At 34.4% G+C, this 24,892-nt stretch overlaps 1 protein-coding gene across 2 annotated transcripts in view; it reads right to left on the bottom strand.

Annotated features, from left to right (window-relative positions):
- Window positions 1-24,892, bottom strand: part of LOC106872738 (protein FAM81A) — a 124,648-nt gene that overhangs the window by 91,100 nt on the left and 8,656 nt on the right. Inside the window, exon 2 of one of the 2 annotated variants that reach the window (XM_014919821.2) lies at window positions 15,108-15,375. The exons of the other annotated variant lie outside the window; for it this stretch is intronic. Coding sequence (XP_014775307.1) covers window positions 15,108-15,374 — 267 coding nt within the window. The 5' untranslated portion in view covers window position 15,375. The remainder of the gene's footprint in view (window positions 1-15,107; window positions 15,376-24,892) is intronic. 2 annotated transcript variants of the gene reach the window in all.

Raw genomic sequence — 24,892 nt, 5'->3', positions numbered from 1 at the left:
TATATATATGTATAAATAATTTATGTCTTTATTTAAGTGTGTGTCTGTGGGGGGGGGGCGTGTGTGTGATCGATCATCATTTAACGTTCGTTTTCCCAGCTGGCATGGATTTGGTGGCTTGACAGAAACTGGTAAAGCCTGAGGCCACATCAGGTTCCATAGTCTGCTTTGGCTTGGTTTCTAGAGCTGGACGCCCTACCTCCACTAACCACTCCACAGAGATTACTGAATACTTTTTATGTGGTACTCTCACTTCTGCTCACTTCATACTTTTAGGGTCCACCTGGACACCGCATCACCACTATTTATCTCTTTGCTGTTCCTACTGATTCTTCTAAATGTGAGTTGTCAAGTAGCTCCTCAATAAGAATCTGCTCTTACCCCTCCTCTCATCTTTTGGCATAAAGTCTCTCTGCATAATGACTGCAATAGAGCTGGTGGCACAAAGGAAAGACAACCACCTCGTATATACTGTAAAGTTGTTGGTATTAGGAAGGGCACCCAACCATAAGAAACAATGCCAAAGTAGACACTAGAGTATGATGCAGTCCTTGAAACCATTGGATCCAAGTCAAACCATCCAACTCATGCCAGCATGGAACATAAGAAGTTAAATTATGATTATGATTATATGTACAGTGAATAGTGGTCATTGTTAAATGATGACTATCATTACATGCTAAGTGAATCATGTTCATTGACAGTGCCAGTGACATGTATAGGGCGCCTGTGCCAGTGACACGTACAAGGCACCTGTACCAGTGACATGTAAAAACCACTCAGTACACTCTGTAAAGTGGTTGGCATTAGGAAGGGTATCCAGCCATAGAAACCAAGCCAAAACAGACAACTGGGACCTGATGCAGCTCTCCAGCTTACTAGCCCCAGTCAAACTGTCTCTAACCCATGCCAGCATGGAAAACAGCAGTCCTTGCTGGCCTGGGTTGGATGGTTTGACAAGAACAAAGTCATATGTGCGTGCGTGCATGTGTGTAAGGAGTGGTAGTTAAATCAGACAATTAAACAGGCTTCCACACAGTTTTTTCTATCAATGTCAAGGTTTTGTGCAGTTAAACTCAGAGGCTCTATCTTCTCCAATAGACTGAGATGTTACAAAAGAATTAGGCGATAACATAAATAGTTGAAAATACACAAAACCAGTTTAACCGATATTGACATGGAAACATTTAAATGAAACCATTGTTATTTATATTTATCAGTTTATACCTATTTATTCATGATAGCATGGTTTCATTGTGTTTGCAGAATAAATTTGCCCTATCTATCTCAGTTGCTTGTCCTCTATTCTATGAGTTGAAACATTTTAAAAGCTTTTCTACAAACACAATGCTATTTTCAACCTTACAAGTTTACTTAAACTTTACCTCATATTCAAACAAACTGAACTATGTTATAGACACTTGCAACCTCATCTTACTTTTGATGAATTATTTTCCTCTAGTTTTAGAAATTATGGTAGTTTACCAATTTATCTTTACCAATCTTTCTTGAGATTAACTGTAGTGGTGGTGGGTTATGAGATTTCTTAACGATAGAACAACTCAAGGAAAAATGCTGTTGAACTGAGATAAGAAAAAATATTTTTGTAAAACTCTTTTATCACTGACCCACCCACAATACATGTTTCATTTGTCTCTTCTGTTATACAGCATTTTGCTCTCTGCATTTCCCTAACTATACAATACATCGTCTAAATCTGCTGGGTAAAACTTGTCTCCATTTCCCTTATCAATTCATTGGGCCTCGTTGTCCAGATCAGTGCAAGAAAGGTAATTTTTCCAATCTTTCTCAGAATAAAATCAGTGCTACTATAGTACGACCTCTACCATCCATTTTCTACTATAGTATGATATCTACTATTAATTTTCTACTATAGTATGATATCTACCAACTGTTGATATCTATCAACTGCTCTATTCCTCTTTCTTTTTTCTTGCATTTGTGTTCTGCATTTATAACGAGGAGGTACATTTCCTACCTGGTCAATAAGATTGTGCTCTCTCAAAAAGGACACTACTTCATCGTCACTTTTTGTAAAAGTCTCTGGCCAGCGTGGTGTTTGTGTGAACAACTAAATGGGCTAGAATTAATTGCTGAAGGCTGTAAGTGGGTTGTTGGGCAGAGTGTAGTATTGTCGTTTGCAGTAGATCACAAATAACAAGGTAGATATCATACTATAGTAGCACCATAAAATCCTTCTAGAACTTTCATTTTCATTATATATTATCCAATTCTAATGAAGAAAAAACCTCATTTGATAAAAAGTTATTAATATTGAATAATTATCAAAAGAAAAGTCTCTAGATTAAGTGATATACATATACCCTATTTATTGCACACAAACAGAATAAAAGAACAATTTTATCTGTAATTGGCAGTTATATGGAATATTGCTTCATTACTAAAACAAAGTTTTGTAATAAAATACGAAAACAGCTAAACCAGCTGAACTCCCACACAAATTCTTTAATGTTCTTTGAACTGTATGAATGACCAAAACAAAGAAACAAATATGATATAATATAGCATAACAAAACAAAACTAGTTTGAAAAAATAACCTGGTTTAGACTTTAGTATTGTGAGAAAAAAATTTATAACTTTTTTAAAATTTTAGTTTTTTCTTTTTTTCTCTAAATATTTACAGCAAATGTTTAGACAAGTTGCTAAGCAGTTTATTAAAGACACACTTTTTAAAAGCTGGGGACACATTTAAAATCTGAGACAGACAATATTTCAATGCAACTGTGGGATGTGGGCTGAAGGCAGTATAGGAAAGTTTCTTCAGAAAGATGTATGGAATGTAAGGGTTGGGCAGAGAGACTGGCTTGATACAAATGAGTCAATGAATGAGATAAAACTTAATCCATATGACAGAATTTGCACCAGGTTTCCTCTAGCTGAAATAGCTCATTATAAATTATCTGTTTAATCACGATTCAAGTGGTTCCAATACAGTGTCAACAAGCAAGCTGCCAAAAGCTGTCACAATGAGTACTGAAGTACAAAATAACTTAACTAGACCAGTAAGTCGTAAAAACAGGAAAAAAATTATCAAAATTTGAATGTCACTGAAGGTTGTGTGGGATGACTGCCAACAGGAAGCTAACTGAAATATAAATAGCATGAAAGCATTATGCTGATATAAATATTTATCACAGTGGAGAGATGGTGAGGAAGAATTATATGAATTAAAGAAAGGGTATATTATTACTGTTGGCTTTTGTCATAATTGCTAATGTTGTGGTTTAACCCCAGATCAGTTCTGATGGTGCGAACAGAAGATAGTTCGCGAACATAAGATAGTTCGCGACCAAAAGTATAGTATATCTGAGACTACATTATCCAAATGTATCCTCCTTTTTTTCATTACGACTTTTAAGGAAATTTGGTTGCTAGTTCTAGCAAGTCATGTGACCATGTTGACACACCTACCCACCCACATTAGCCTGTAATAGCTATTGTTGGTGGATATAGTCTGAATGTATCTGATTGTTTCTAGCCAAGTGATTATAAGTGACACTCTATAAATTGAATACCATAAAGAAATGACATTGTTGTATATCTCGGTTATCATGCAGAGCATTTTCTTGACTATTTTTACTTTGTTTTCTAAATATGGTTACAACAATATATATCTGTGTGTGTATATTTTCAAACATGCACACACACACACACACACACACGCACACATACAGGGTGAGCCAAAAGTCATGCACCAAAACAGTTGACATTCTATTTATATTACATTATTATCATTATTCAGTTTGTTTATCATGTACAAGTACATGTGTATTCATCATTACTTTAGTTATTTTAGAAAAACTGAAGCATGATTTTGACAATTCCAGAATGTACTGAATTTGTTTTGTGCATGATTTTGGCCCACCTTGTATTGTATTTTTGTCAAAAGAACTTTTAAACTTACCAGAGAATATGAAATGATTCTTTTTTTTTTCTTCTTCTTCTTCTTCTGAACATTGGATCTTGAAGCTCACAAAGTTATAAATAATAGCATATAAATGTTGAATTGAAGAAGTGAAAAATGCTTTTGGTTAGAAAAAGTTGAAGGCTGCTCATGAGCCACAAACTCATATCTCCTGTAAACATAGCAGGCTTTCTACTTTTACTATTCAAAAGGGTTTTCTAAACCTATTATTTACATGCTGCAATTTATAGCTTCATGTGCTTCGAGATCCACTGTTCCAATATATGTGTGTGTGTGTGTGTGTGTGTGTGTGTGGCAGGCTGAGGGATTACCTATTTTAACATGTATAAGGGACCCTTTTTTGTCAAAAATTAGTTTTAAAAATATGGGAGTTTCTTATACATGGACAGTATTATAGTATTAATAAATTACTTAATAAATTACTTAATTCCTCGAACCTCAAATCTCCAAATTAGGGAGTTCCTTATACACATTAAAATACAGTAATTAATTTTCTTTGTAACAATGAAGTGCCCAGGTTCAATCCTATTGTATGGCATTCATAGACAAATGCCTTTGTCATAGCACTTAGTTGATGGAAGCTGTGTTGAAGTACATCAATGAATTGTATTGGTAATTCAAAAGCCCAACTTAGTCACATTGATTCTACCTAAAAATCATGTTATGTATACAAGAGTGGCTGTGTGGTAAGTAGCTTGCTTACCAACCACATGGTTCCGGTTTCAGTCCCACTGCGTGGCACCTTGGGCAAGTGTCTTCCGAAGACTGAAGCCTTGTGAGTGGATTTGGTAGACGGAAACTGAAAGAAGCCTGTCATATATATATATATATATATATATATATATATATATATGTATATATATATATATATGTGTGTTTGTGTATCTGTGTTTGTCCCCCCAACATCGCTTGACAACCGATGCTGGTGTGTTTACGTCCCCATAACTTAGCAGTTCAGCAAAAGAGACCGATAGAATAAGTACTAAGCTTACAAAGAATAAGTTCTGGGGTCGATTTGCTCAACTAAAGGTGGTGCTCCAGCATGGCAACAGTCAAATGACTGAGACAAGTAAAAGAGTAAAAGAGTAAAGAGTAAGGAGTATATCTATAGGATATGAGCTACTTTGCATGCTAATTCAATGAGAAGGTTTTCCAGTTGATTGACAAATGAATGCACATACATCCAAATCAATTGGAGAGTCAACCAAATATCTATACATACACACACATACACATCATCATCATCATCATCATCATCATCATCACCATCACCATCACCATCATCATCATCATCATCGTCATTGTTGTTGTCATTTAATTTTTATTTCATATGGGTTTGACAGTTTGGCAAGGATCCAGTGAGTCAAAGACTGTATCATACTCTAGTGTCTGCTTTGGCATGGTTTCTACAGCTGGATGCCCTTCCTAATGCCAACCACTTTACAGTGTATATTCTTTTATTTTATTCTTTTACTTATTTCAGTCATTAGACTGCAGCCATGCTGAAGCATTGCCTTGAAGAATTTTAGTTCAATGAATTGAGCCCAGTGTGTTTTTCCTTTAAAGCCTGGTATTTATTCTATTGATCACTTTTGCTGAACTGCTAAGTTACAGGGATGTAAACACTCCAACACCAGTTGCCAAGTGGTGGTGGGACACACACACACACACACACACACGCACACACACATACACACACACACTCATACATACATACATACATACATATATATGCGACAGGCTTCTTTCAATTTCCCGCTACCAAATCCACTCACAAGGCCTTGGTCAACCCAAGACTATAGTAGAAGACACTTGCCCAAGGCGCCATGTAGTGGGACTGAACCCAGAACCATGGGGTTGGGAAGCAAGCTTCTTACCACACAATCCCTTTTGTTCATATGACCAATTGTTTCCTTCATGCATGTATAGGTGTGATAAAGAGTTATTTAAGGCAGGATTTTCATGGCTGGATGCTTTTCCCATAGCCAACCCTTACTTGTTTACCAAGTAAGAGTTTTATTCATTCTAGAGGTCTTTGAAAGTGTAGAGCAAGTGGTTGTAATGTCATTAAAGGATGTCTATAGTATCACCATTTCACTCAACTTTTTAACATTCAGATTACTGTGAAATTCCTTCACATTGTTCAATCATGGTTTATCTCAGAGCTTTCAGATTTCGATGATGTGCCAGTTTATTTTTAAACTGCCATATTATAAATATGAATGTGTGTACGTGTGTTTGTGTGTGTGTGTTCCTAATAGAATAGTTGCACCATGTCATTATGTGTAGCGACAAACAACATAAGTGCTAGTCACAGGAAGGGCTTCTAGTTGTATTTTATTCATTACTTTAGGAAAACTTGTCCAACCCATGCCAGTACAAAAAGAAAAAGCATTAGAAAAATGACGACAAAACATGCACACATATATGTACCAACACACACATATATTACATAGATAGATGTACAAATATATTCACACAGACACACAGACACACACACACACACACACACACACACACACACACACACACACACATACACACGCAAACAAAATTTATCTGATTTTGATGATGAATTACATCAGGTGTGCTGAAAGGAAATTTAACTATCATGCCATAATATTTGTGATCTTTGTTTCCGTCACATCTTTTCTGTTGCTGTTTAAAGGAATTTTCTTGTTTCTGTTACAGTCAACACTGTTTGAACAGCTGTAGTGTTTCTAGAGTTCTTTTTATATTTTTTTAACCAAGCAAATCTTAATGAAAGCGTTCAGATTTTATCTATCATTGTAAGTATCTTAAATAAATGAAAGAAAAACAAAAAAAAAAAAACAAGTAATACTAAATGTCTGAGAAACACTTTAACCCCAAAGGACCAAGTAGCAAAATTTTCATGGTAAAATAAATAAGACTATGCAGAATGTTAAAACAAAAAGCTATATAGATTGCTAAACATAAAACGATTTCACTACACTCTTTAACATGATTCAAAACATAGATATTAAAGATACCAGAGTTTCAGATAAATTCTTTGATTCTTTTACTAGTTTCAGTTACTAGACTGCAGCCAAAATCTATATGATTGACTAAAATCTCTTGAAGAGAGTTTTTAGCCAATCATATAGAATCCAGTACTTATTTGAAACAGCCCTATACACTGAGTATGTTATATATATTAACATAAAGGGACACAGTGCAATACACCACTTTACACTGGTAAATGTAAAGTAAGGCATGAATATAGACATACACAGACACATACATACATACAAACACATACAAATATATAATTATATTACCTTATATTCTCTTTGTCTCTCACTCTTTATTTATATACAAGGGGTACCCAAAAGTAACTGGAAACGTTCTCTGTGGGACAAGCCTGTTGTTGTTCAGGCCTCCACCGCTAGAAGCCACTTTATATGACCTAAAAACATTAGTATGCTGACCCTACTGCCATGTGGTGCATCTTTGTTTTGCAGTGCTTCTCCCCTGTTTGTCGATTTTTGCGATGGCTAAAACAAAGGAACAGCATACTTCTTTGAAATTCTGTTCACTGCTGGGGAAAACGGTGGTTGAAACAGTTGTCATGCTTCTAACAGCTTACAAGGACACTGCTATGGGCAAAACACAAGTTTACACGCTTTAGGAATGGACTTTTGTTGCTTGAAGACCCCATGTTATTCAGAGTATCTGTCGACCTCCCAAACACATGTAAACATAAGGAAAATTCAGGAACTGATCTTGGAGGACCATCACCAAACAATCAATGAACTTGTTGATATGATTGGTGTATTCTGGAGCTCCTGCCAATGAACTTTGAGTAAGGTATTGTGAATGAAAAGAGTTGCAGCAAAATTTGTGCTTCGTTTGCTCATGGAAGATCAAAAGCAGTCACAACTGAATCCATGTCACGAACTGAAAGAACGGTTGGAATTTGATCCAGACCTTTTTTCGAAGGTCATCACTGGTGACGAAAGATGGTGCTACGGAATTTGCAGATGTAAAAGTGGTGAAGAAAAAATGACGGAGGTGTTAAAAGCATCACTTTGCAAGAGTTCCAGCACTGCTTCAAACAATGGAAAATGTGTTTGGACTGATGCATTGCTTCAAATAGAGAATACTTTGAAGGCAATAAAAGTGTAAACATGTAAAGCTAAGTGAATAAAATAATATTGCAAATTTCTGGTTTCTTTTGGGTAGCCCCTCATATATATATATATATATATAATAATATTAGGGACAAAATCCAAAATTACAGGTAAAAACTCAATTAAAATCAATTTATAAAAAATTAAAATTAAATTGAGCTTTACAGATTAAAATATATATAAATATATAGTTTTAGGGAAAAGAACCAAGTTTCATCGATGAAAATCCACTATCACATATAGAAAAATTAATAATTAAAAGCACAATAAATTAGTATAATATAATACAAAGTAAATATCTTATGATATCATATGATATTTACTTTGTATTATATTATACTAATTTATTATGCTTTTAATTGTTAATTTTTCTATATGTGATAGTAGATTTTCATCGATGAGTTCATGAAACTTGGTTCTTTTCCCTAAAACTATATATATATATAATAATAATAATAATAATAATAATAATAATAATAATAATAATATTAGGGATAAAAATCCAAATTTACAGGTAAAAACTCAATTAAATTCAATTTTATATACTAAAATACCACAAAAATACTACAAAGATTTAAAAGTTCCACCTACGGACCGTTTCAGAGACGTGCCAAGTAATAAGATATATTTCATATTTTTAAAAACTGACACTTCCCTCATCAGGATGCTTACACATAATGCAAAAAAAATCCAATCCAGAAATACAAATTATACAATTACATACCAGCCACTGGAGTGGCTGGTATGTAATTGTATAATTCATATATATATATATAAATTTATATATTTATATATTTGGAACATTTATATCAATTTTATTAATGTAGGAAAATATACATATATATTGGATTTTGTGTGTGGTTATTAATTATGTTCCTCTAGTTTCCCCTTGCATTGCTTCCATTCAGATTATTTAACAATTCAATACATACACACTTCACGTCCGGCTGTACAGCCTTTTGTTTGTTTATTTCACCGTTTCGTTTTCCTGTCTTGTTTTCCGTCCACCACTACCCTCCACGAAAACAATTTAATTTGTGTTCATGGGAAGAACCATTTTAACGATTCATACTGCCTTAATTCTTCGAAATGCCGGGGTTTTAATGGTGGCAGCTGATGAAGGGGATGTTTCTATATGGCCTGCTTGTTTGTTGCACCTTGTTTACCATTTTGTCCATGTTCTTTTGCCACGTCATGTACCCAGTTATGTATCTATATGTACATGTGGATGAAGGTATATACATACATGTACATATATATGCATATACTCATATATTGTTTATATATATATATATATATGTTCGTATGTATATATATATACATACACAAACATATATGTACATAAACACATATATATATAAAGATAGACAGATAGATACAGATACAATATGTGTGTGTGTGTATGCATACATATTTTTTTGTATTTGTTTCATATAACTAATCAGAACATGTGTTAAATATTTGAGGTTGTAATTTATTGGTGTTATGGAAACAATTACACATGCCTAATTTCTCCTCTTTCTTTCTTATAACTTTTACACACACACACACACACACACACTCAAAGTATCAACTATTTATATTGACCTTAAAGGCTTAAGACTATGAAGAATATCTTCAAGCACTCTAACAATGACCTGGTTTCAGTTCCCTGTTGGTTCAAACATTATTTATGAAGAATACACTTGCTAAAAAGATCCTGCGTCATTAATTTAAACTGCTTCATCTAATACATTTATACTACTTCTGTTTAGTTGCTCAACCTTCAATGTAGCAACAAATACAATTCCACTTTGTTAATCTCTTTGCTGTCTCCTGAAGGAGATGTCAATTTACACACAGTCGATCTTGTAAACTTATTTCATTATTTGCTCATCACTACTTTGGCAAGTATAATGAAATCTATACTTAGCAAATGAAATTACAATAGTACCAAAACGTAACAAGAGCTGTCTCCCATGCTTGTTAAAATAAGTAGGATGAAGTCTACACTTGGCTGATGAAATCACAATAATACCAAAATATGTTCAGAGTTGTCTCCCATGTTGGTTAAAATAATTACAATATTAGTCATTGACTAATATTGTTTTCATTATTTACATTGGACAGATATGTGTCCTCATCTTGTTTGTTGTTACCACAATGTTTTGGCTGATTTACTCTCCAGCCTTCATCAGGCGTCCGGGTAGAATTTCAACCCAAGGTATTGTTTTGCTGATATTATTATTATTATTATTATTATTATTATTTATCCAAGGCACTTCCTGGAATTGAGCTCGCAATCTTGGGGTTAGTAGCCTGTGCTTTTAACCATTACGCTATATGCTCGTGAGCAATTATAGAATGAATGTTAGGGCTTATAAACCTAATATTTTTAATTATGTTCCTTTAGGTTTTGAGTTCAAATCATCCTAAGGTCAATTTTGCTATTCATTCTTCTGGGGATGATAGTATAAAGAACAAATCAAGTGCTGGAGTCGGTGTGATCAACTATAGTCCTACCCTAAATTTGTAGTCTTGTGCCTGATATTGTTTTGTTTATTTTTTATTCACTGCATAATTATTTCCCTGCATTAAATTACATTTTTTTTTCACAAGCCCTTCAACTCATATGGCACTTACTCAATTTTCATGGCATATAAGACACCAAAATCACAACATTCTTCCTGAACAGGATGTTGGTCCATTGCAGGGTCCAAGCCCAGCAATTTTGAGGAGATATCACATGTCAATTGCATCAACCCCCAGTACTTGACTGATACTTTATTTCATCAAAGGGATGAAAGTCAAAGTTTTGGCCTTGAAACCATGTGGTTGGGAAGCAAGCTTCTTACCACACAACTTATACATACATACATGTGTGTGTGTGTGTGTGTGATAGGCTTCTTCCTGTTTCCATCTACAATTTCCTCTCGAAAGGTTTTGGTTGGCCTAAGAGTATAGTAAAAGTTATTTTCACATGGTACTGCATGCAAGGACTGAACCCAAGACCAGATGGCTGGGAAGCAAGCTCCTTAATCACACAGCCAAAAACATCTAAATCTGCAACACTTTCAGTCCCAGGAATGTCAGACAAAATATTCTCAACCGTAGTATAGTATAGTTATTAATCACACATGCACAAGGTGAATGTGAAACAAATCATGATTTCTTATTTAGGTCCAAGACTACAAATTTAGGATAGGACTATAGTTGATCACATCAACTCCAGCACTTGACTTGTTCTTTATGTTATCATCCCCAGAGGGATGAATAACAAAACTGACCTTAGGATGATTTGAACTCAAAACCTAAAGGAACATAACTAAGATCTGCAGGGTGTTTAGTTTGGTGCTCTACCAGTTCAACCAATGAACAACACTTCTATTCACATACTGTGGAGAACTAACAAGATATAAAATTAGTTTTCTTGCTATGAACTTGACTGTTCTTTTATTGTAATAACAGATGTACTTTTCTAATTCTCTAGTTACCATTTCTGGTATACTTGTTTACAATCACAATAACTATGCGATAGTACAGTTGAGAATACTTTATCTGACATTCCAGGGGCTGAAAATGTTGCAGATTTCAGATGTTTTTGGATTTCAAAGTATTTTTATATTTGCATCTATAAAATGGGACAGCTTCAGGATGGAACCCAAGTCTAAACACAATACCCATTTATATTTCATAATATAGTTTATACATAAGCCCTGAATATAGTTTTATATAATTTAATAAATTTATTTATAAATAATACCATAAAAAAAAGATAAGCATGACATGGTAGGTGGAGACTGATTCTCCACCTACCATGTCATGCTTTGATTAAAAGATTGCAGAAGGCAGTGAGCTGGCAGAATCGTTGGCAGAATCGTTGGCATGCCAGACAAAATTCTTAGAGGTGCTTTGTCCATCTTTGCATTTTGAGTTCAAATTCTGCCAAGGACAACTGCTTTTCATCCTTTTGAAGTTAATAAAACAAGTACCAGTTAAATACTGGTGTTGATTACATCAACTAACCCCTCCCCCACAAATTTCTGGTTTTGTGCTGATAGTAGAAAAGATTAAAAGGTACACATAATTTGCATGGATTTTATTTTTTAGTATACTGGTATTAAGTTTCAAGTAACATAAAACAAAGCATTGAGCATGATTATAGGAAAATAAAATGAAAACTGAGAAAAAGTCAGCATTTTTATTGTTAGAGCAATGTAGAAGTAATGATTGCCTCCCGAATGCTTCAAAAAACTTCTGAATTTTGGAGGTCTTCAGATTCTGAAATTTTAGATAAAGAATTTTTCAACTGTATTAAGATTAGAAGTATGTCAGAAGAGTGCAATGCTTATATTTAAATAATAGATGTTAGAAAAGTAATTTTAGAAAAGTTGTTGATGTTGTTTGATTAGTTAAAGAAAAATGTGGAGGAAACAACTTGAGTCTTTTCTGTGTCGGAAATTGGAGTCAGTTTGCTTATCATCATCATCATCATCCTGTGTTTTAAATCCAAGTTTTGTCCTCTTTAACGGGGGTCGCCAGATCTACCTCAATGCCATAGCAACCAAGGTAGCAAGGTGCAGCCCACCTCAACCTTTGGGCTGGCTGGCTGGTGTCCATTCTCCTTTGCTACCATGAGGCTTTTTTGGAGCTGGATTTTCTACAGGGAGCATGCCCTTGCTTACCCTCAACCTCAGTTTCTAGACATGAGTGGTCCTGAGACCAAATGTGGTGGAAAACTAGCTCAGGAAGGCTGGGACGTTACTTCCTGACACCCCTTTCAGAGCCCCACCACCACTACCTTACCATTTGTTTTAAATAGGAAATAATCATCTGCATGTATCTGCTGGAAAGACTGGACTAATTTGGAAAAGCTGGAGAGATGTGGAAATAAATGATAATTTGTGTCAGGAAAAACTAAAACTGTGGTAAGGAATGAAACTGAAAATATCAGATCAAGAACTATGAGAGGATACAGAGATATAAGGAAGATGGACGCTAAGAAATTGACTGAAAAATACTGGAAATTAACAAGAGCTGACCGATGATGAAATGGTAAAAGTTATATTCAATGTAAATTATGATACATATTTCTTATTCTTTTCTACCACTTTTAGCTCCTTTTACAAACTAAAAGGATTTGAGATTAAAGTTACTGAAAATTAGTGTGAGCTAACAGTATATCAAATTCCAACTTTAATGTAAGTTTGTCAATTTTTAAAGTTTCTCAGTATCTAGAGTCCATGTAAAAACTTTTGACCAACTCTTGTTACTCAGATGTTCCCCTCTCTAGAATTTCAATCTAGAATTTCTAACTACTAAATGATAACCATTCAAAGGAACATCTGATAAATGAAATATGAAATTTAACAGTGGGCAAATAGTTTAATAATTTTAGTGAATGTTAGCTTGTCTTTCATCTAGTGATTTCTTACAAGATATATATACTGTTTATATACAATACCAGATATGCGAGCTCTATTTTCTAATGAAGAAAATACATCTTGGTTTTCATATGGGTTAAAAGATATTCTGGGTAGAAATATAATTTGGAAGAGAAGACAAAATCCAGAATTTATCACAAAAATTTAACTAAGTGAAGTTTATAGGACCTGCATAAAAGATTTGTTTTATTATTTAGTATGAGACAGGTTAGAGCCTACACTTTCTACGGGCCTTTCCAGACAGGTGAAGTTGATGCTATTGATGTTCATCTCGATGTCTGTGAGGAAAAATTTGTCAAAGGGGAACTTCCAGGGAATTGCAATTTTAGGGATAAGCAAAGTGTTTAAGATAGATTTGTGAGACAGGATGCAAGGGATAATAAAAGGAGGAGGTTGAGCAACGAAATTACACCCTGTTGTAGTAATGGTAGAAGAGTCAGAAAAAGAACACAACAGAATGGTTATGTGCCACAGGGCCACATGGTCATTTTGGGATGCAATCTTGAATGTTTGTGTGGGTAGAATCTGTACAATTCCAGGAGTATGTGAGTATTATTTTAATGTGACATACACCTGGGGCTTGTCAAAAGTCAGTAGCTGTTCAGGACTGAGGTAATTTATTGATTGGGAGAGGAAACCTAATTGTTGGGACATTAATTCAACCATGTTATAAATGTATAACTGTTATGATAGGTCATGGCAAATTAAGGTGGGCCGCGGGGATATTATTTTTGGAGTTTGTAATGGTTTTAGTTTGTGTTGCTCAAAAGAAAGTAGAGGATAAAGTTAGATTGTTAATATCTTTGAATAAATTTTCAGAAGTGGCATTAGGAAGGGCATCCAACTATAGAAACCATGCCAAAGCAACACTGAAGCTTGGTGCAGCCCTGCAGCTCACAGGATCCTGTTAAACCATCCAACTTATGACAGCATGGAAAACAGATATAGATGATGATGATGGATATTGTTCATAAGTAGAGTAATTTCAGTACTATGGTTTTGCTTCCTGGTGATATCAACTAGTGCCAAAATTCTAGTTCAGTTTATAAGACTATTTTGATGGATTCCCTGTTTATAAAAGATTAGTAAATTTGAAAGAAAGGTCTAAAGTTAGTTACATGTTGCAGAGAATGCATAACATGTAGCAGAGAATACATAACTGGAATAGAAAAAAAAAAAAGAGAGGCAGAGGTATTTCTGAATTTTTGTGGGTTGAGAGAGAGAGAGAGAGAGAGAGGGAGAGATAGAGAGGGAGAGAGAGAGAGAAAGAAAGAGAGAGAGCTCTTTTAAGACATGAATTGTGCTACTGTTTACTGTTAATATAGCAACTACTTAGTATCAGGATTTATTTCTTTGAACATCAAGTGTCCTTCACCAATGCCTTATTGAGAACTTCACATATCTTCAGAGTCCTTTTTTATTGGTTATTAACTTTTTTGGAATAACAAACTAAAGTAAACATGCTTCATATCATGTTACTTTTCTTTTATGTCGCAGGCCAAGGCCATTAGTTGTTTTATATAAGCAAATTAGGTCAATGAAACTTTAGTGATTAAAATGATTACCTGTATATCATGATTCAAACTGTTGACAACATTTGTTATCATGGCAATATGTTCCTTAAGCATCAGTTTAGCTGGTTGCACTTTTGCACCAGAACCATCTCTTAATTCTTGGAGGATTTCTTCCTTAATTTTCAAAGCTTGATTAATCAGAACTTCTGACAATCGCTCTTGCTGCTGTAAGCGACCTTCAATTGTATCAAGTTGGAAAATTCCTTGATAAGGCGAATCATGGGCTTGGCCAATAGGAGGTAGTAGTGGTGCATTCATTCTGAATAAGAAACACATTTAGGATAATTTGATATTCTGCAATGTATGGTCTATTTGAGATTATTCAGCATTCTAAAAAGAAAAACAGCACTAAATGTCACTACATTCATTTGTTTTTATTCAAAATATCCAAGAGTTAGAAATAGCCACAGACTGACTTTCACAGCATTGCATTTTACATGGCATTCTTGAAATTGGTTTTCTTGTCTATTATTTCAAGCCATAATGCTAGATGAAATTATATAGTATATATTTCAAGATGGTCACAAACTACTTGCAGTATAATTTATAGATAGCTCTTATAGGATGGAATACATTCTTGATTTTTTCTTTTTATTTTTCATATTGCTGTCCTGCTCTTTACACAAGAGATTACATAAGTGTAAATGGTTCAGCAAGATTACTGAAATGGACCAGAAAACAAGCTACAAAAATCAAAAGTAACATTTGTCATTATTTTTGTTTTATCTCAGGTCAACCTGATCAAGTAAACTTATAATAAACATATTCCAGTCATGCTCATCTCATCTTCTCAGACACTGTATCCAAGACATAATACAACAACAAACATTTTATGATAATTATTCCATGCTAAAGCAAGGGATAGTCTTCTGAGCCCCATGATAATCTGTTCCATTTTGTCTTATTCTCTTTCTTCCTCACTTTCTACTGCCTCTCATTTCTTCTTCCATCATCTTCAGCTTTGTCTTCCTCTGCCTTTGATGTCTACTACTTCCCTTTACATTCATTTCCATCACTCCTCCCACCTAGTCACTTCCATCCTTCTTCAGCACATGACTCAACTGTCTTATCCCATTTTTTACAAAACATCTACCATTGGTTCAATTCCCATCGTTCACTGCAATTCATTTTGTCTTTCCCCTTCTCAGTAATACTCTGCTTATCCACCAAACCATTTTCATTTCTGATTTGTCAAGATTTTTCTGCTACTCTACATTCCTTACTTACTTTCATACATCAAAACACTTCTCACACGTGCAGCTTACATCCTTCCCTTCTGTTTTAGTGACACTGTATACAGGATTGAACCTTAAATTCAGTTTGAGAGATTGGAGAATATACACAGTTAGATAATGTTAAAACATTTATTAAAATGTGACTGTCAAGAGAGGTCAGAGTATTTTTGAAGGAACAAATAGCATGATATAGGTACATATCTGAGATATGAGTAGGTTGTCTTATATTTGTTGAAAGATAGATTGAAAGTCCCCTTTTATGAAAGATGTGCATGTCAGTTAAGTGGTGTTGAAGTTGTGGGGAGTGTTCAGTGTACTGTAATGTGTTTCTCAGAGCACATAGTAAGAACTTACATGAATATGTCATCAACACAGGGAATAAAAAGAGATAACCAGAATTGTAAGAAAACCCCTTAGTTGAAAATGTGGGGGCTGAGGAGAGAATTCTCAACTTCAACTACAATGGGCATTAAGATGGATAGTTTCCCCATTTATCAAATATTTAAAACCCATAGCAATGAAGAAAGCCTACAAAACAATAAACCAAAATAGTGATGGAAAGAGACAGAGATATATTAACTTTAAATAAAATACTTATAAACATTTTTTTAATTCATGAACACTTTTCATAAATCAAGATGTGACATTTCTCTATTATTTCTACTGTACAACACCAGCTTTGTCCCTATAACTCCCTAACTCTATACATTAACTCCATTTGTTGCTCATTTAGTTGTTTCAACACTAAACTCCTCATTAAGCACTTTTTCTTTCCCCAGTCCTTTCTCAGCCAGTTCTTCTGAAACTCCCAATCAAACACTCATACAAAATACATGTTGCATTAACTATTTATAAGTACTTGTCTTTAACTCTAAGAGAATAAAAAGGCTAACAGTAAAAGGCTAACCCAGCCTCAAATTAAATAGTAATAAAAACACAATGATTATTACAGAGTAAGGGACCAGCAGTTAATGAGCTCATTTTGTAAGGTAGTTCCAATTGCTGGTTAGAGACAGTTCTCATCTATACTTCTAATACCTTTCTTGAAAGGTATGGACATCACAATATACTCCATTTTACGCTTCTATAAATTTATGGCTTTACAACTATATAATAATATATTAAAAAGAATATATAGACACGGCAGCATGTATAGTCATACTCACATTTCTGCTAGCAACAATCAATTAGTTGGCAGCTAGTTAATGAAATACTGCTAAAGGCAAACAGTCAGAAGAGTCACTTGAATTAGTTTTCAGTTGTTGCTTTCCCACCACATTACAGTCTAATTTATTACTTATAGAAATGTCACCATTTCATGTACCTAATTATTAAAAGCAAACTCAAATACGTATATAAATCTAATCAATCGTTTAAATATTTACATAAACATTAGATATTAGCAAAGTTATATTCATGCATATACACAATGTGAGTAATTATAATTACACATAAACATTTATGGATATCCAGACACATTCACACACCACCAAATAAGCATTAACATTTTTTTTTCTCTAGGGGCATGAAGTCACAAATTTATTCAGGAAAGAAAACAACCTTCATAACATCATGTCTTTTCTAAGGGCATTAGTAATGTAATTGAAATAGGTTCCAACTGAAAATTAAAACTAGATCTCTTGCATTTGTAAAAAAATCAGCAAAATCAGAGTAATTGCTCACAGTATCAGAAAAGCTTTTGACAATGTCTGAGATAAGAATATCCAGACAAACCTCTCATGAATAGCTGCAATCCGTCCTTCTATTACAGCAAAAGTTGAAATACAGCTCACTCCATTTTAATACCTCGAGTGTACTGACACTGACTTGTCACTTCTCTGATCTTTTCCCATCCTATATAAACTGTTTTTTCCTCATCACTTCCAACTACATTTACTCTTATGCAGTGGTATAGCTAGAGTTTGTGTAGTATGGGAAGGAAGGGGACAGCCCTTGAAAGTTCTGCCTCTCCACTGAAAAACAAAGCAAAATACAAATTAAAAGTATTTCCCCCAAAAGATGTTATCCAGAGTGGACTGCTTGCTAGTTTTCCTGTAGCTATGCTAATACTCCTATGTTAATCCTTTCTTCAATAAGTACAAGACTGAAATTTTTTTATGGGAGGAAGTTAATCAATTACATTACCCCCAGTGCTCAACTGGTAATTATTTCACTGACCCCAAATGGAAGAAATGTAAAGTCAGCTTCAGTGAAATTTGAACCCAGAACATAAAGACAAATGAAATGCTGCTAAGCATTTTGCCCAGCGTGCTAATGATTCTGCCAGCTCACCACTTAGAAATAATAATACTGATGGTGATGATGGACAGACAGACAGTTCGTACATTCAGCATGGACATAGGGAAGGAATGTGGTGTAAAAAAGTGTGGGGTGCTACTACTGAAGAGAGATAGAATTGATAAGATGGAAGGAATTATATCACCAGACAGGGAAGTTATGGAAGAAATTGACAACAATGGGAATAAGTACTTAGACATCCTGGAAACAGACCAAATCAAAGAGAAGGAAACGAAAGAGCTGATATCAAAGGAATATAAATGAAGACTGAAATTGATGTTAAAGGTAAAGTTAAATGGTAGGAATAGGATACTGGCTGTCAACACATGGGTAGTTGCAGCTCCAAGCTGGTGTGGCAGAATGGAGAACTGATGAACTTTAGGAGCATGATAAAAAGACCAGGAAAATAATGACACTATAAAGGGTTCTACACCTCAAAAGTGACAGAGAGGAGGAAGAGGTTTCATTAGCTGTGAATTGTGTGTGAATTCTGAGAAAAATAATCTGGTATGATATGTAAAGAATTCAAAGGATAAATTGATGGCAGGAGCAAGAAATATAAAAATCCTAAGCAATGATGAAGCAAAGGAAAAGAGAATTTAAACAAGACTGAGAGAATGACACTTTGGATAGATGGAAAGAAAAGAAAACGTATGGGCAATTCTTACAGGAAATGCCTGAAACAGTTGACTAAAATAATATCTAGGGAATGGATTAGGAAAAGTAGCTTGAGAGTTGAAACTGAAACCCTTATCTTCACAGCCCATGGACAGACACTGAGAACAACTATATCATGTTCAATCTTGACAAGTCAGTTGTGTGGTAAGAAAGGTGAAACAATAAACCACATTATTAGTGAATGTAAGATGCACGCACAAAAAGAGTACAAGAGAAGGCATGACAACATTGTCAGATTGGTTCACTGGAAGCTCTCTGTCTTAAGTATACCATGAGCAGAAGTGAGAAATAGTATGAGCACCAACTGGAAAAGGTTGCTGGAAAAGAACAATTTAAGATCTTATGGAATATGGCCATCCAGTGTAACCATCTTTTTGTGGCTAGAAAACTTGACATTGCTGTCATAGAAAAGAAGGAAAATGCAATTATTGTGGATATGGCTTTGCTGTGGAAACACAGGATGAATGAGAAAGAAAGTAAGAAAGTAGAGAAATATCAAAAGCTGAATGGGAAATCAGGAAACTATAGAGAATCAGACATGTAGAAGTGATACTGGTTGATGTTGGTACACTGGGGGCAGTAAGTAAAAGGTTGGATATGTCTTGAGAAGCAAGGAATTAACATCTGAATGGAGCTGTTGCAGAAAACAGCCTTGTTAGGAACGGCAGCGATTCTAAGGAGGGTGGTAGAAAGTTGAAGGAGAAGGAATGATCCAAAAGACCTTTGTCCATTGGATATGACTCACTCTTTTAGTATAGTACCAGTATAAGATCTGCTAGAGTAAAAGCATCAATGAAAATAATGGTGGTGATGATAATAATAATAATAATAATAATAATAATAATAATAATAATAATAATGACCTCAGTGGAATTTGAGCCCAAAACATAATCATGGACAAAATGCCACTAAGCATTTTGTCCAGCATGCTAATGATTCTGCCAATTACTTCCTTGATGATGATGATGATGATGATGATGATGAATTCCTTCATTTATAATTCCTGCATTTTTGTTAACAAAACTCGACAATTCAACTTGAGATTAATGTTAAAATTGACTTTTACATCAGGGAATACATATTTGTGACTGTGTGAGTTTTTTTTTTTTTAATTTGTGTTAATAATTTATTTGATTTGTAGATTTTCACTTAAGCACTTCTAGTTAGATTACATAACCTGTTTTGTGTTTAGTCACTCAAACCTAATAACAACAATAATTGGAGAGGCGGCTAAGAGTAGATGTATAAATATTCCTAAAGCTAAGTGACAAGGAAGGCTGGATTAAGCTTATGATTTCTTCAATAATCACTATCATCGTAAAAACATTCAGTAATGTTATGCTATAATATTAATTACAGTAAGAGAGCGGAGTTTGTTGTTGAGATTTAACAGCCTTGTCAATACTGAGATTAAAAAGCACCACAAGGGAAACTTTACGTGTAAAGTTTGGTGTGTGTTTAGTGCTGAGTTTCTTGTGGTACAGGATAGTATAGTTGACAGAAATGTGGGTACACATATAATATTTATAATATACATGACATTATATATATACATATATAGATGACATATATATATTTATATATAGATAGATAACATATATACATATACACATATATAAATATATATATATATATATAGATAGATAGATAGATAGATAGATAGATAGATGACATACATATCCACATACTCCACCTAACCCCAACCTCTGCCTACCCACATACCCCTACCTCTACGCCCACCATCAGCCTAACCCACACCCCACCCATGCTTTCCCCACTCTCGCCTCCCCCACCTCCGAACACCATCACATCACACCACACTACACCATATCACACAACACATCACATCACAACACACCACCACGTACACACCAGCACTGACCAATTCCCATCCCCACATTTTCATACCTTCACACCTACATACACACATGCATACGTTAAGATCACCAGTATTCTCTCACACACACGCACCTTCGTTTTGGGATCACTACTACTTTGTTATCTCCCCTTCTTCTTAACTCGCCTGTGTGACCCTTCTGTCTGGCATTCGCCATGATAGATCGCTGACCACTACACATATTTTTTTCTCTCCTTGTTTCTCTCCTTATTTCTTTCTGTGTTCCTTTCTGTTGAAGAGTGTAGGCTCGAAACATTAAAGACTTTCTCTATTCCCGAGCGTTAAACTAATACATCCATTTGTTGTTTACACCACCTGTTGATATTGCTCACCTCTTATGTGTCCATAGCTTACATTGGGTACAGCTGTGTTGGTTTTATCATGCTATAAGCTCATGTGAAATGTTTCCTTAATCCAGAATATTCCAAATAGCTTTTCTTCTGATTATTTTACCTTTAATTATACTTTTTCTGTCTTCTATTTTATGATACAAAAATTATCCTCTTATATTTCACACAACTGAATCTCCTTTAAAATTTCAGTAATTTCTATTAAATAATACTTATTAAAGAGACAATAAAGCTATTTGTTTGACCTTGCTGTCAGGTCATTGATTAATTACCAAGTATTTATCAACCAAAAGTACAAAAGAAGAAACAATATGAACACATCTACATTGTGATTTCAGTAATTAAAAATTCTCACGAAAAATATAAATTTTACTGAATTGCAACTTCTATAGAATAGAGAATTATGGAAAGATTTAAAAGGGGATAATGCTGCAAGCATGTCATTTACACAATTTTGAATAAAAACAACAAAAAAAATCACATGCTGACAAATTTCTATTTATGATTACTATTATTCAGAGGATTGTCAAATTACGCACTTTGTTACTTATGTCTGCATGTATTTGTTTGTAAGAAAGTTAAATATATATGTGGCTGTGTGTGTGTGTGTGTGTGTGTGTGTGTGTGTGTGTGTGTGTGTGTGTGTGTGCATGCGTGTGAATGCAAATGAATTTATAAATTATTTGCAACACACAGATGATGATGATGATGATGACACACACACAAACACTCATACTCAGTTAGATGCATATGCATAACTAGATGCACTGACATGAAACAAAAATGTAAACTAAGGGAAAAGACGCATGAGGTATTTGATATTTAGAGAGGTATTGACGAAAACTCTTTTCCTTCATTTTTTGACCTTATTCTTGAAACCATAATAATGAAGTTGAGGAATGGCTGTGTCTGTGAGACCTATTAACTAGGTTACCTACTTTACATTACAGTAAAGCAACAAGGCATCAACAACAGCTACAGCAGATAGAAAAGAAATTTCTTGATGTCTCATGTAATGATATATTAACCATGTGGTATAGTTAAAAAAAAAAACTTTATATTAGCTGAAGCTGCCATTATAACTTTAAAATATGATGATCCTACAAGATAAAACCATCACTCACAGAATTCATAAGTATCAGATTCACATCAATCTTATTTATGACATAAATATTTACTAAATAACAAGAGTAAAGAGTTTACATGTAAACTTCATAATGTCCTCTCTAGTTTCAAAATTAAATGTCAAAGCATGACAATGAGATTACATCATGTCCTTTGTCTATTGGGTATTATTTATAGTTGTTTGCATCCCTCCTGTAGAATAAAATAAAATATATTTAATTTGGATTCAAAGCAATAGAAACAAGATCTATTTATATGTTGAAATTTACAAAAGTTTCATGTATCACTGTTTTCTTTATTCCATATTTGTATATTTTATCATATTATGTATGAATGTTTGTATGGTTGCAAACACATACATACATAATCCTGAGATTACTAGTTCATGGGAACATGGTCAGGTCACTTAGAAATGCAAAGACTAAGTGTCAATATGCTTCATGTAAAACAATAAATCTAACAAAATACATCAGGGAATAAATTATCAAAAGAATGATGGTTACTTATATTTAGAAATCTGCCTTTCTGTATAGATTTCTGTATACAAGAAACTGTCATTCTTTTGGTAATTTAGTCCATGACATGCCACTAGGTAAAGCAAAATGTATTTTGTTGGACTCATTGCTTTTGATAAAGAAAACACACACACACACACACACACACACACACACACACATACATACATACATACAGGTACTCTTTCATTCTTTTATTTGTTTCCGTCATTCAACTTCACTCAAGTGTTTTATTCAATTAATTACATCAGACCATTTTCTTCCTCTGGTACATATTATACTGCATTCATAACGAAGAATAAGGAAGAAGAAAAAACTTGACCTTTCCACAGGTGAGGTAGATTAATACCACAACTCAACTTCAATTTTCATTGATTGTGGAAGAAGTGGATAATTTTCCTACTTCGGCAGTGGTGACAGAAGGATACTAAATAGAGTGTATAGTAGAATTGGTAAAGCAAAATCTATATTCCAGTGCAAGAGCCAAATCAGGATTAAAAGCATCAGCAGTTCATTGAAGTTCTGATTTTATAATGGACATGTTCGGTCATCAGTCTTGTATAGCATTGAAACATGAAAAATTACTCACAAAGACAGCTAAGAAGTTGGACATTAACTCCATCAACTATGTTTGTGGAAGATCTGCAAATTTACTATGCAAGATAGAATCACACATGAAGAAATTCTTCTGAAAAGCAAATCCAAGTTGCTGCAAAACACAATGTTACTGTATCAGTTTCACCAAGCAGATCAAATTTTACACTTGTCAGACATTTGACCAGCAAAGATTGCAATGACATGGACTCCAGAACAAGTAAAATAGGAAAAGGGCTTGACCAAGAATGCCTGGTACCAAATAGTCCAGAAGACCTAATTGGACAAGAGTGGAGAGAACTGAGGTAGATCAACCAGACTAGCACAGGCTTGCAACCTTTTGCATTTCACAATGCGAGAAGACCTGTGATTAAGACCAAGATATCACATAGGCTCCCACAAGGTTTTTGGCCATGAAATTTCACTCATAAGATTGGAGGAAGCCTGTGCTGTAGTAGAAGGTACTCGTTCATCATGCTGTGCATTAGTAACAAACACTAAACCATATAGTTATAAATCACACTTCATCTCCACACAGTATATGCTTGGATCAATAAAGGTCAGACTATCTTTCATCTCCACTTATTAAGTAATATTGAAATCATCATCATCATTTTAATATCCATTTTTCAAAGCTTTCATGGGTCAGACAGAATTTGTTGAGGTGCAATTTCTATGGCTGGATATCCTTTTTGTCACCAACCCTCATCTGTTACTAAGTGAAGTAATATTTCCCCATGACCAGACATATTTCTACAGAAGACTGGAGATAAAGAACACCAATTGCATGATGGCAACACTCACAACTATCATGCAATGTGAAGATAAGTAGACAGTAATGAATGCACACACACACACACACACACACACACACACACACATACTACAAGTATATATATGTGTTCCTGGCTTTCAGTAAAAGAAAATACAGGAGGATCAGTTAACTATGATTTTATTCAGAATATTCCCCTCTCAGATTCACACATTTATTGAGGTAGTCCTTCAGTTTCTCTGAGCCCTGTAATCAAACTCAGAAGGTTGCAATACCTTTAAAACCAGGAACTTTTCAGTACCCCCTCACACA

The sequence above is a fragment of the Octopus bimaculoides genome, chromosome 2 (assembly GCF_001194135.2).
Source record: "Octopus bimaculoides isolate UCB-OBI-ISO-001 chromosome 2, ASM119413v2, whole genome shotgun sequence".
In the NCBI taxonomy this organism is placed as follows: Eukaryota; Metazoa; Mollusca; class Cephalopoda; order Octopoda; family Octopodidae; genus Octopus; species Octopus bimaculoides.
The sequence above is the reverse complement of the archived record's forward strand: the minus strand, read 5'-3'. Positions and strand labels throughout refer to the sequence as shown.